This window comes from Dromaius novaehollandiae, chromosome 3 (genome assembly GCF_036370855.1).
Source record: "Dromaius novaehollandiae isolate bDroNov1 chromosome 3, bDroNov1.hap1, whole genome shotgun sequence".
NCBI classification, from domain to species: Eukaryota; Metazoa; Chordata; class Aves; order Casuariiformes; family Dromaiidae; genus Dromaius; species Dromaius novaehollandiae.
In genome coordinates, this window is record NC_088100.1 from 16,002,018 (window position 1) to 16,016,531 (window position 14,514).

Consider the following 14,514-nt stretch of genomic DNA (forward strand, 5'->3'; position numbering starts at 1 on the left):
AAATATATTTCTAGATACAGGTAATATAACAGTAGCTACTCTTTCATTGCATCTATTATTTAATCAGTCTAAGAACTGCACTGTAATATCTCCAAGGTCTCTTATATTTAGAACGCGACTGGTAAGACAGTCTGCAGCATGTCACTCAATCAGGAGAACATCTGAACAACTTTTCATTAAAAATTCTAATGAAATAAATCCTGTCACAGCAGCTTTTAATAGCGTACAATATTTTCAGTAATCGCTTGACAAGCTTCACTGAATTAGGAAGAAGGCATGAAATTCACGATCTGTGCTATTATGACTCACTTATTATACGTCAACACCTAGAAAGAACATCATCATCCTCACAGAATTCCACAATGCAGTCAAGAGCACAGAAAGTTCATTTCATTTTCACATGAATTTCTTCAAAACCTACCAGGTAATATTCTTCTGTAAAAAATGTTTATGCAAATTAGAACACCTTACAAGTCAAGACAGAGTGGCTGCTATTAAAATGCTCACATTTTTACCACAGGTAAATATTACATACTAGCAACCAGAAAAAAAAACCTACGATGAAGCCAACAAGCAATACCTATGGCTAAACAGTGAACTTAGATATATAGTGAGGCCTGTCTAAGAGATCAAAAAAGCAACGTGACTATCTGTTAGATTATGGTCTTTCTCTAACAAAATTTCCTCTTAATTAAATTTTGCACCAATGCATAAGAAAAACATTATGAATGATTTCTAGCACTTACAAAAAAGCTGAGACTTCAGCCTTCACCAACCTTTTTTCTTTCTGCATGAAGTAACATTACAATACCTGTGAAAAGCTGAGAATAGGCTGCTTGGACTCAGTAACACTGGCCCTTGAGGCAGCACGGTTCCTCGCTCATTGACCCAGTGCAAGTACCCTCTGGTCATGTCTGCCATTCCAATAGCACGTGCTGAACAGTACAAAAATTTATATCCATTTCTGTGAATTAAAAAAAAAAAAAAGAAGAAATCACTGTAAAAATAAAGTAAAAAGACTTATGTTTAATCTAGACTTATGAAAAAGAAATAAAAACATTAATGCCAAAGCCTTGGGTAATTAAAATATGTCTAGCCCCACTGATGTTACTGATTTACACCAAGAGAGGATTCATTTATCTCTGGTGTTTTCATGGCTATGGTCATCTATCTGCCCCTCTACACTGGAATCATATTCCTTAGAATTAACTGAAATTGTATCTGCTAAGAGGAAAACACTTGCCATAAAGCAAACAATGGTATATTAATCTTTGCTGTATTAACAGTGCTGTATTCCTGCCTTTTGGGCCCCTACAGAAAAAGATTAGTTTGTGTGCAACACGTTACAGGTTACCCTTTTCCAGATATCTTGGTTCTCTCCATATTAGAGCAGTTTGATGATGTCAGTTCAACTTAGCAATTTATTTGTTTACTTAGCAATCAAAAGCAATTTATTTTGCAAGTCCTATAAAGAAATCATTCATGAAATAAAGCAATACAGTATTGACTGTATTCATGGTCATTAAATCTAACTATTACATATTTACACAGCATTCTGCTATAATATGTAGCTGCTACATAATTAACTCAGTAATTCAAATAACAACATGACTCAAATCTTTTTTCCTTATGTTTATGGTCACCAAAACTCTAACAATTGACAGTGCTGGCAGGAATAGAAATAACAACTGCAATTAAAAAAAATAATTAACAATTTCACCAAATGTAGAGGTTAACAACAGAACTAAAAACTGCTCAGCATGTGAATTCCCAGGCTGTGCCACCTTTTTTATAATCACTTATGCCTATACAGAGTGAAAGCCTGGATCAGTGTCTCTGGCATAATTTAGATTCCATCATCCATAATTTATAATTTATGATCCATGTCAAACAAAAAGCAATAAACCAACCTTTAGCATAACCCTAGTGCATGGAACAAATCAGATTAACTAAGAGGAGAGTTGTGATGTGTACCAGAGGCTCTTCAAACATTTATGCTAATTTTAATATGTAAGAATAGCTGAACTTAATGAAATAAAGGAAAACAGTTTTGGGGCAGAGGGCAGAAGTATCAACCTGAATAACTGCAGAACAACAAGGCAACTTTTTTGTAGAAGTTTAAATTTAAATCCCTAAACATCAGAATACAATGGATACTGCAACCAATCCCATCCAGACATCAATTAATTTTTCTCCTCATTTCCTTTTCTCCCCCTCAATTGCTATACAAAAAAACTCACCATACTCTCAGCTTTTGATTTTTTGGGGGGCAATGGCTTGACTACATTGCACAATCTGGAGAACCAGCACTGCGTTGTGCTCTTACACTAGCCTTACTCACATAGGAGCATTCCCACACCAACACCCCACATATGTTAGTACAGCCTGACTGTTTCTTCTCCTGTTCATATACAGAGGAAGTATCCCATATTTTTTGGAATATCTTGTACTGTGTCATTCTAGGATTCTCTCCAGGCTAATGAAATCAACTGACCTAAAGCTCTGCTGTTCTACTGTTGTCCAACATTTGCTCAATAGGCAATAGAGAAAAATAGTTATTTACAAACACCATTAGATCTCAAGTATATCAAATCTCTTTGAAGGTGCCTATCTTTCTCCACTGCTTACATGAGGTGTACAAGTAACAAGTAAGTGTGATGAATCCAGCTCCTTTCACCCACCGTAACACAGGAAGTATTTATTTCTGTGGGCTAACAGGCACTAGTGCAGATCAGTACGAGCTGGGATATATAGCTCAGTAGTTGATTTTTCCACGTAACGTAAGCCCACAGGCTTTTAACAACGTATGTCTCATTGACTTTTGATGCTTTTAAATTTCATTTCAAGCAATGTTTACTCAATGCCTGCTCTAGAAATTAACCAGTGACACAAAATATTTTAAGACTGAATCTGCATAAATTTGCAATTTAATAATGGAATAATAACAAAAATATATACAAGGAAATAACAAAAACTGTACAACCATCAGCAACAAAGACCATCATGCCTGTCTTGGCAGTTCATCATTATTTATACAACAAACAAAAATATATGGCTATTAGCAATGAGTATCTGAAAGGGGCCCATTTCTGTTCAAGATAAAGACATTGCTGCTTTAAGGGTGAGATTAGGCTTTAGAAGCTTAGTGTTTAGACAGTTTAAGTCCAAGCTATTTCTACTCAGTAGAGTAGAACAGTCTGGGCTGAACAGTCCTTATGTATTTCATAATATCCCCAATAAGGAGAGATGGGAACATATATTAGCATTTTGTGAATTAATCCTGTTGCAACTGAGTTTGCAAAGAAGTTCTTCTCACTCAAGTGACACAACCCATTCAAATTACTAGAGTTTTCAGAACTAAACTGTAACTAACTATCTATTTGGGACGGTTGGGATAGCAATCACTGCTCATTGTTGGGGGGGGGGGGGGGTTTGCTCTTGATATTACGGAACAACTTTTGTTCTGGATACCCCAGAGGAGATGTTTACACAGTGTAAACATCACTGAAGTGATGAGATTGTGACAAAATAGTCAACCTTATAGTCTTAAGTCTGCAGATTTTAATTTTCATGGGCAAATGAATAAACACACACAGAGCCACAGATGCATGATTTACTGAATACTCACTGGCTCACTTTGTGATACAACTTTGCAATCCCTTGGTGTGTCCAGTCTTTGCCAAGAGTAGGCAGAATATGGCCTAAAGTATCTGACCTGAATAAAGGAAATACAACAAAAATGAACTGAAAAACATCTTCAAAAAGGTCAAAAATCAATCTTACACTTTTTAAATAATAAGAGATGGGGCTAATACAAACACCCCTGATCGTTTATTTGGCTGGTGACATGAAAAACTAAGGTAAGGCATCAATTGTGATCAGAAGAATAATTTATTCTCATTTCTTTCAGGATAGTTTGACATGCCCATCTTTCACCATGTTGCTTTAATAACTCTGCACCCCAAGACTTGTCTTCATGAATAAGCTAGTGAGCCACAGGATAAAATGGAAGCTATAGCATACAGACTATCAGTCAAAAGGATGCAGTAGACTGGTCAATACTAAGCACACTTTTATAAAGTTTAGGTTGAATGTTTTCTAAATAAACCAAAACTACTCCTAAGGGGAGTTAATGTGAAACTGCAAGAACAAGACAAAGTTACATTCTAGCTTACATCAAATTAACTTCTCCAGGTAGACAAGCCTGATGATCATGTAGAAAGTATTATGAAATAGCTATATTGGTTCCAGCACATTTCCCATTTTACATAAAAGAAAATTATTTACACTGTAGTAACATCTAGAAGTTCCAACAACTGAATATCTCATTTGACTAAGCATTATGCAAATATACAGCAAGAAATCCACACCCTGAATGTCTTTCATCTTAGAGAAAAAAAGATTGCGTAGTCACCTAAGACTAATTTGCAGAAGTACTATAAGATAGAGCGATTCAGCAACTGTCCTGTCAGCTGAACAGCACACAGAGGAGCTGACCACACCTTACTTTCCTGAAGCTTTAAAAGTGTGTGTGTGGGGGGGATTAATTTGTGTTAGCTCAAAAAAAAAAAAAAAAAAAGCCCTACAACTGAAAAAAACAAACACACACACACACACACAAAATTGTTTCAGTTTAAATCAAGTATTTTAATCCACACAAAATTGGTCTTGGAAACTATCTTTCCTTCCTTTTTTAAATTAGTTATAGCTAAGTTTGATTTTTGAAACAAATGCATTTTGAAATAAATTTAAGTGTTTCATTTTTAAAAGGTCAAAAGCAAATTTTTACATTTTTCGTAAGTGTTTCCCTGTTTTAAACACAATTGTTTTCCACAATGTAAACAATCACCCAACGACTGAACCATTTTGGTCACTCCAAAATCGCCTTTTTTGATCCTAAGTACTATCTGAAACACTCTGTCAAATTCTGATTCTGACATTGAACTTAGTGCCTTATCTTCTAGATAATAATGCCTCCCACTGGAATGCCCCAGTAATGTCTCTTCAAACAGAATTTACGTGTTTCTTCTTTTTAACGTATCCAGCATATTTCACAAGTGCAATGTGGCAAAGAGTTTATGATTTTGTGGAAGGTCCTCCAACACTACTATAAATACTATCACAAGAAAACAATAGTGACAAATAATGGGCACACATGGCATGTGTCTTTATGAAATCAGGAGTCCAGACAACGATTCTTGCATTGTTTGACAGTAACTTTAAACACACACACACACACATATATATATATATGTATATACACACACATACACACACACACACATATATACACATGCACACACATATATACGTGTATACTGGAATGTGATCATTCTTTGCCTTAATCCCCTGTTAATTACTCTTTCTGTTTTAGTCCAAAGGACAACTTGTCCTTGCAGATAAAGCTTCTCTCTGTTCATGAACTCACCGTGTGATTGTTCCATCAATGTCAGAAATAATAACTTTATCATCCCAATTCCACAAGTAAATGGTGCCCTCGCAGCGGCAAGTGCCTTGATACTGTGTTGTAACGCTAAAGGTCACATCATTGGGGCCATTCTTGAGCTTTAAGTTTTTCTGCAAGACATTATCAGGAAGACATTCAACAAACAGTGTAAAATGGACATAATAAAAACACAAAGGCACAGATGATGATTGCTTTGGTCACACTGAATCTTACTGCTTTCAGCAGAGTTATTGTCTAAATGGTAGCAGAGGTTTGCCCCATGTGATGCATCTTTAAGGATTGATTTATAGAGCAGAACATAACAAAAAAGTCTTGTTTTACAGTAATGGATATGAAAAAAACAATCCTGAAAAGTCCACATAAACAGCAGACTGTGAACTAGGGACTATCGGGTTTTTTCCCCATCTATATATAGATATGGGGAGAGAAAGAAAAATGGTTAACAACAAGTTCCATGAACAGCGAAACCAATGAAGAGTGCTTATATAGGGATCTATGTTCTATGGTACTACACCTTTTCCTATAGTAACCCATCTTTCACACCATATGACCAGTCACCCTCTAGTCCTCACCAAGTTTCCTTAACTCTCCCACTTCCCTGCCCTGCCCTTCCCTTCCACTGCCTCCTGTGTCACTTAGCTGCTTGTTGGGCAAGAGACTAGTGATTTGTGTCTACTTGTGGACCCAGACATTCATTTTCACAAAAGTTGCAGGAGTTTAATACTTTAAGTGTCTCTTTTTCCTCTATTTCACTGTAATTAGTCAATGGGTTAATTGCTGAAGGGAGGTGTGAATGCTCAACTGACAGGTAACTGTCAGACACTGACAGAGTGTTTCCTCAAGAAACCAATCTAAAAGTAGTTTTGGCTTCAGCTAAGTCCTGTAGATTTTCTGAATCTGAAAACTAAGTATCAATATGTTTGTATAACCCTTGCTTTCCATTTGCTATAGGCAACAAACAAAACTCATCTGTCTCTTGCAACAAATTCCACTTTTTGTTGTTGTTGTTGTTGTTTTTTTGTTTTGTTTTGTTTTTTACAAACTATTGAGCCAGTGACTGATGGGCCACCTAACGCTGTATTCCTTGTGTGCATTTCCTTTAGAAAATTAATTGGCTGCAGATAAGGACACGAAAAGTACTCCTCTAAAGTAGCCAACTTTTCCAAATCAAATAGGAACATACTGAAAACAAAACAGCAAGTTTTGTCACCATTAGTCAAAACACCTGACAGAAGAAGAGATTTGGCTCCCAAGAAATTAACAGCCTGCCCTCAGAGTAAATTCACAAACAGCTCTTTCAGAAGCTACTAAAAGACGACTGTGTTTGTGTAAGATGTGCCTGTCTACCTAAGAATGAAGGAAAAGGAAAAAAAAAATACAGGCCTGTTAGTTGACACCTACACAAATAGCCACATTATACATAATACAGAAAAGATGTGATTCCACTACACTTAGTCACTTCACAAAATATGGACTTTGGAATTTAATTTTGATATTTATCTAAAGGGGATCCCACGTCTCCCAATCTCTGAAACCTAACACTTATTGCAAGGTACAACATTCATGCTTAATATTGAAAGAAGGAAAAAAATTTGAAAATGTAATAAAAGACAGGATTAAATTCAAGCAGTAAGAGCTAATTAAGCCTTGCAAGCCTGAGTAACAACATGGTTCTTGTCATATTAGAAATGGCATTTCAGGACAAGGAGGTAAAATTAACTCACAAGCTGGTCAGAAGTGAGTCGAAGGGTTTTTTTGTAACTGATTCCAGACAATAATGAAAGATGACTGGAGTTGGTTTGTAATGACCCAAGGTTTTGTTTGGCAGCTCTAGGGTCTTCATCACTTGACGAAGATTCATCTTTTATTCTGCAACATAGCATCATTTTCTGTGTGTGCAATCTCAGTAAGTGCATCTCAGTATCCATTAAAAATGCATTAACAGTGAATCACCAAATAAGTCATTGATTTTTCTCTCCTAAGTACTGTCTCTCAAGAGGTCATTCACAACCTGGCTGTAAATATATCAATGAAGTGCTGAATTTTCATTCATGCATGTTCCCCATTATTCATACTTGGATTCTTCTGGTCATTCAGTTGTCTATACGCTATTTCTCATCACTTTAACTTAACAGATGTAAATTAATATGTCATGTTGACTCATTAAAATCTCATAGACGGTAAAAAAATACCTGTTAGATGCTGTAACTACAAAAAAAAAAAAAAAAAAAAAAAAATCACTCAATTCTCAGATGAAGAATTGGGATTTTGTTATATTGGCTTTTCTCCATATAATTTAGCCATTAATAAAAAAAATCCCAACTATGGTGATCGCAATTTTATTACAGAAAATAACGTCCTCTTCTCTTTCAGTGAAGAACTTTTGTTCATTGGATTATTCTTTTCTAAGATACTTTGCAGGATTACCCTGTTCAGGCTGTGACAACGAAAAGCCATAAACTGGAGTTCCTTTACACAATGTCTTTTTAAATACACAACAGTATAAAAATATTTTTTCTGACACATCTCTTTTTTCAGAAATTTTTTTAAGGATATTTTTCTTCAGAAGTTACTCCTACAGTAAACAAAAACTACCACCTCAGGTGGCAGCTAAAATATGTTTTAAGATCCTGCAAATCTCATTTTTAAGAGGCCAAATGCTGACTGTTTTATTTCTACCACAGCTGGATTATGTTTGATGTTAGTAAGTCTTGACCCACTATCAAGATACCACTTCTCATAATTAGCAACATTTAAAACCCCATTTTATTATCCTTTGTAACATCACATCTCAAAAGCGCTACTCAGCATTTCAGTCACCGCACTGTGCTCATAAGCAATAAATTCCTAATGACAGATTTCTAAGGTCAGTTAAATTTTAAACAAAGAATGCTGATTACAGCATCTAGCCTGCTTTAAGCTTTAAAGTGGGATTAGACTTATCTGTAAACAACCATATAAGAAACAACATACATAAATGCCATTTGTCATCATTAAAGAGAAAAATCAGTCCTTTTGATTCATTCCGTGGATCTCACAAATTCTGAAAACAGAGACAACTAAGGCAACAGCTGGTCTCCTACAGAATAGGGAATCCTCATTGCAGCAAATGCTCCTGGACTGCAACTGCTGACCTCCAGAAAGAATGAGAACTATTGCAAAAATAGCATCTCTTCTTCCTTTTTGTTTCACAAACATCTTAACTTCATCAGCATAAAGCATATTTGAATCTGGGTCCTACGGGCCTCTTTAGCACTAAGTGCAGACAATCTGCATGTCCAGCAGAGCGGCAGGGCAGGAGAGCTCTCCCTGGCTAACTCATTCCTCTAGAGCTTCCGGGGCCCATCTTGTGGAATCCTCCTACAGGAGAGATTCTGGCCATACAGTTTATCCATTTAGAGGACGTGAAGCTGAAGACTTCTGCAATCCTTCAAAGAAATAATAGGAAACCATGACATTTCCCTACCTACTGCCAGTGAAAAAACCCTGGCAAGTCTTAGGCCCCTGAAGTTCTAAGATATGCAGGAAAAAATTAAGATGTCAGGCCACAAATATGCTTAAATCAGAAATTTCAGCAACTGGGAAGATACAACAACCTGGGGTCATCTATGATGCTCCCTTAGAACTCAAAGAGATACAGATAACTTTGGAAAACCGCTCCCACTGTTCTTTGTTTTCAAGGGGCTGGAATATCTGTTTGATACTGGAGGCTGGAATACTTGTCACAGAGGTGCCAGCCAAGCCATAAGCTAGAAATGCTAGAGCACACTTGCAGGGTCTGCAACCCTACTATGGCTAAAGCCTTCTTATCTGCACTTATTTGGTGAAATTAATAGCAAATTGAACATATTTCATTGTTGCAGTGTTCCTTTGTTTAAACATAGCTTGCTCTGCTTTTTAGACTAACTCCTGTTCACTTCAGGTACACATAGGTTTTTGGGTACCTGTTTGCCATCATCTGCGAAGAGTCTTCCGTTAGTCCACTTGCACTCATACCTTGCTCTGGCTTTGTTTCCTGTAAAAATAAAAGTATGAGATGCTGCGACTCTTCTGTCGGACACAGAGCAAATGTTTAGAAAAAGTATTGAGAACTAAGTTCTGTGGTGTACAGAGTTGGTAAAATCAACAGCATACACAAAAAAAAAAGTGAGATTTTTCTTTTTTTGTTTGTAGAGAAAGTAAAATTTGTGTTTTTAAGAAAAAAGGCTGCACAAAGAACTAAAAAGCTGCAAGTATAGAACTCAGAGGAAGAAATAAGATTTGGTTTTGCATGGAAAAGGTACAGAAATATCAGATTTCACATGGCTAGCACTGTTGACGTTCTGGGATCAATCCTATAGCTACCTCAGCTCATGCACCTCAAATCGCTAGATTTCACTTGAAAAAGCAAGGTATGATTCTGCAAAACTTTACAATTACATTCCAAGGAATCACTAAAATATTTAATCCAATAAAACTTTCTGAACTGCTTTTACCTTGAATAGATGCTAAGGTCTGATAAATTTCATCCCACATGAGAAAGACTTTTAAACACAGAATGATTTTGAGAGAAACAAATGACAGCAACACCTCCCTTTGTCCATTGAGCTGCCACAGCTTAATATATAAGCAAATAATTCCACTCAGAAAAAAAATCTAAAACGTTCAATAAATTGTAAAAATTAAAATCTCATGTTCTGAAGCTCATACCTGCAGACAAGTACAATGGTTATTTCATGCTAACCTGAAAAGTTCATCTACTGAAACACAACCATAAAAACGTATCAGAAGTCATTTTCTCCCCTCAAGTTCTAATGCTTCAATACTATACATTAATACGGAGAGATTTTATTAGCCAATTTTAAATATGTCTAGACAGGAGATCAATACTTCATATAAAGTTTTGCTTTTTTTCCACTATGCTTTAATGTTCATCCATGGTTTTAAGGCTGTTACCACAAACTTTAATACCCAGAAAAGAAATTCAAAAAGAATGTTAAAACTAATATATATTCATTTTTCCATCTTAGGTTTTGCTGAATTTTACAGCTCACTCTACTCTTAAATATCTCTGGTTTTCAACTGTCAAAAGAAAGCTGCAGAAAGGTAAGCAATCTGCACAAAGACATCGAATTAGTGGCACAACTCTTCAGTTTTAGGTCCCAGACACAGATTTAACCCATTAGATAACACTGCCTCAAGTCTCCGTAATGAACAGAAATGTAGAATCAAAATACCACAGTGAAATGTTTCAGATAAGGGTCTATTCCAAGGCTTTCTGAAGTCAACAGGAGTCAGACTTTGGGTCCTGCTTTATATCTTTTAATGCGAGTGTCTTCAGTCAGTGAGTACTGAGCTACCCCCAGAAGCAAAGCTCTGAGGGATGGATGTGGAGGTATCCAGCATTCCAACTGCACCTGGAAAGAAACTCTGCTTTTAAACTTACCTCTTTAATAGTGCTGTTTCTCCCTCGCCATGAAAACCACCATCTTCCACCTTTTTTGGGCATCTTATCTCTCATTATAGATTCCACAGTGGCCTGTGATAAATGAATGGTAACATAAAAAAAACCCACCCCAAAACAAAGGACAACCTAATATATGTAAACGAAAGAAAGTGCCAAACACACAATTTTAACTCATGATAAATAGAATAAAAGGAAACATACTGTCTGTGGACCATAAATTCTACTAAAGCAAAATCTAATGGTATCCAGAGCTGCCCTTAAGTAACTTAAGCATGAATACTTATGGAATTTTTAAAAGGAAAAAGAAAAAAAAAAGATAAAAATCAAAGAAGAAAAAAGCATAAACAGGTATTAGTATAATGTCTAGAATGGAGAACCTACAGTCTTTAAGTTGAAGTTGCTTAGTGCAAATCATAAAAAACAAAAATAAAAGGCAGACCACTTTTTTTAAAGAGCTCTCATGCAGGACAGTTACAAACTAGCATGCAAGATGGTAACTCTCGTTTAAAAATAACTATGAACTCTCATTTAAAAACAATGATAAAGTTCATATTTAATCACCAGTTTGGGAGAAGCAAAGAAGTTACCCATTTGTATGCATTCAGTATGATGCTACAAATTTGACTGGTAGCGTTAGGACTGCTTTTTAGCCCTGGCTACTTTTCATCGGTTATATATACTGGATCTCAGCAGAGAAAATTTTCTTTCAGTATTCAAAATGACTGGGGCCTTACGCATTATGATGAAAGCTGAATACTTTCACTCAGAGAGCAAGCAAAGGACAAATGGAAATATTACATAAAGGTGGCAATAGCATTTGATATGCCCTAGGGTTGCTTAGCAGCTGTTTTTATGAGATGATAGCCTCCCAGTATTTAATGTTGCTTTCCACTGTAAACCAAGTCACTGTAATAAAACTATGATGTTGATCAGTGATTTAAAAAAAGAAGTGATTCCAAGATCTGTTAGCAGTAATGACAGAGCAAGTTGAGTTCAGCTAATGTATGAGGTAGTAAAATATATCCTTTTTTCAGGTTTTCCAAAGGTTCCCCTTCACTGTACTATCTAAAGCATATCAGAAAAAGACAGAGGAATAAAACTGAACAAATAAGTTTTGAGAAGTTTTTAAACGGAAATATTAAAAAACAGAGAAGCAGATGGAGCTATTGAGAATGGAATGGAATTGCTGAAAACAAAGGCTACAATTTAAGGAGGTTCTCAAACAGATGCACAACTTCAAGCAGACTGTCCATTGACTTTTAATGAGATAGTTCACATGCTTACAGTTTAAATGTATTTTGCTGAACACAGGTGAATTTTTGCAAAAGCTCCAGTTTTTAATCACTTCCTGAAACCTATTTTGATAAAGTATCTTAATATTTCAATTCCTTAGTTCCATTGTTGAAGCAAATCAAAACTCTAATTAACAAAGGAGTAATTAAGAAAACAAGCAGGATGACTGGTAGCAGAAATGGGTAATTGCAGTTTCAGAGGTATAGTTCAGCCAAGTAATCTTTCCAATCATATATACTGTTCCAACTACATATACTTGTGCATTCAATTAAAATTCTTCAGTCTAGAAAGCTATCAGACTCCAGAATACAATTTAGCTGTAAAAAACAAACCCAGTGAATTTCACATTCATAAAAGACTTTTCTTAATTGATGACCCATTTGCACAGGTTATGAAATGACAAAACCATGGTGCTGTTGAAGGCATTGCCTTTTCCCTTAACTACAATGGCCCAAACATTACATTCTGGTTTTTCTAATTTATCCACCAAAGACAGATGCTTGAGCCAAATGTTTTGGCTTTTAAGTATCTAATTAAAAATGCAGTTACCTAGCATTCTCTTTATTGTCATGGGGGACACATCAGGCACCTATAAAGATCTGGATCATTCTGTGGAAGTGCCCAGCAAATATAAATGCAAAGTAGGACAACCGTACTCCTGCTGAAGCCAGTTGAGTTATTTGGGATGAATCCCACTTCTGATTATTAGTAGAATATCTGCAGTGCAACACAAAACATATCTGGTTCTGTGACATCCTTGAAATTCAGGCCAGGTTCACCAGACGTTTGGAACTTCTATGATCAGTTGACTTTATATTGGGATACTAAAGTGCAGCTATGCATGATTGCATATATAGGTATTATGACACTAAAACAGAAATATCGCGGTGGTAGAGATTCTGGGTTTTGGAAGAATTTTTAATCACAATTTATGGCAATAGTGGTGGCATATGAATTCATTTAAACCCAAAGATGCTGCATGTGTGGAAAGCAAAAGTTGAGTGCTGCAAATGGCAAAAGAAAAGTTAAAGTTCCAAGACTTATTAAATCCATAGCTAACTGGAATAAACTAGCACCAATGGTGATACCTATTTCTCTATAAACATATACAATGGTGTGTATTCCTGTCTTGAGCATCTATGTGGCATCTGGTCACATGGAATTGTACTAAGTTCATCAATGCACTTAATATAAGACACCATACAGAAGTCACATAGTGATAATTATCTGCCACTACCCACATGGGTTGTTTACAAATGAACAACCTAGAAACAGAAAGCTAACAAGTTGCAGGCCTCCTTTCTTATCTAGTATTTAGAGTTTATTCACTAAGGTTAAAATTCCTGGCCTCTATTTTTATTTGATAATGTATGATGTATACAGGTAAAATGGAAGTCAGTCATCAAGTATTCAGCTACAGAAAACATTAATGTGGGTAAACACAAATTATGCTTACGATCCATATTAATAAAAGAAAAGAGCAGAAGATACAGGATCAAGTCTTCAAGTATTCGTAATGATTTTAGCCTAGTGAATAAATACTCTTCATAGAACAAATTTAGTCTTGCTTATTTAGCCCTTACTATAAGCCAGGTGAGTGGTTACGCATGGATTGATATTACTGATGTGCAGATTCTTCTGTAAAACAGCCATTTTCCCTGCCTTAGTGAATTATATGCCTTAATGAAGTGCAGAATATCACAGCTCCTACTCTAACTTTCATGTTCAATCTCACCTTTGGCAAAGGTTTCTGGAATGCCTGCATCGCCAGTAGAAGGGGACCAGCTGTTGTCCAGTTGTAGTATCTAGGCATTCAAGACAGATGGTTACTCTATTCTGTAATCCCAAGGTCCTAATTCACAACCAAGTATTTATCATCTGGTAGGTTAGAGCCATGAAGCCCCTTTAGCCTGAGTCAAACTCTAGCCCAGACCAGCAATAGCAGGCCCATCTAATTTCATTGTATGTTTACGGGTATTTATGGCAAATACTTTTCAAGAAATGCAAGAAATACGTCCTTAAGTAAAAATCATATTTGTCATTCATTCTTCCTATCCTTACTATATCTCACTATCACAGCACGAAATATGGTTTTTACAAGCTGTTTTTATTGGTTTTTATGCATCAAGCCACTATACAAAAGCTAGAGGCTGGAATCTGTAAGATGTCAAGCTTCTGCTACAACGTGCTGAACACAGCTCAACTCTGGCTACAGACAGTAGCACTAGAGGCTGAATTCACTAGAGACTTGACTCTTTCTTGATAAATCTATGGTATGAACATTCAAAACCTACTTCTCAGCTATGGT

General features: G+C 36.0%; 1 protein-coding gene across 3 annotated transcripts in view; it reads right to left on the reverse strand.

Annotated features, from left to right (window-relative positions):
• LPIN1 (lipin 1) overlaps positions 1–14,514 on the reverse strand; it is a 50,682-nt gene that overhangs the window by 9,066 nt on the left and 27,102 nt on the right. For all 3 annotated transcript variants that reach the window (XM_064508454.1, XM_026097173.2, XM_064508455.1), the window contains 7 exons: positions 13,942–14,011; positions 10,893–10,985; positions 9,412–9,482; positions 7,192–7,336; positions 5,429–5,577; positions 3,629–3,715; positions 812–964 (listed from right to left, as the gene is read on the reverse strand). In XM_064508454.1, coding sequence (XP_064364524.1) covers positions 812–964; positions 3,629–3,715; positions 5,429–5,577; positions 7,192–7,336; positions 9,412–9,482; positions 10,893–10,985; positions 13,942–14,011 — 768 coding nt within the window. The remainder of the gene's footprint in view (positions 1–811; positions 965–3,628; positions 3,716–5,428; positions 5,578–7,191; positions 7,337–9,411; positions 9,483–10,892; positions 10,986–13,941; positions 14,012–14,514) is intronic.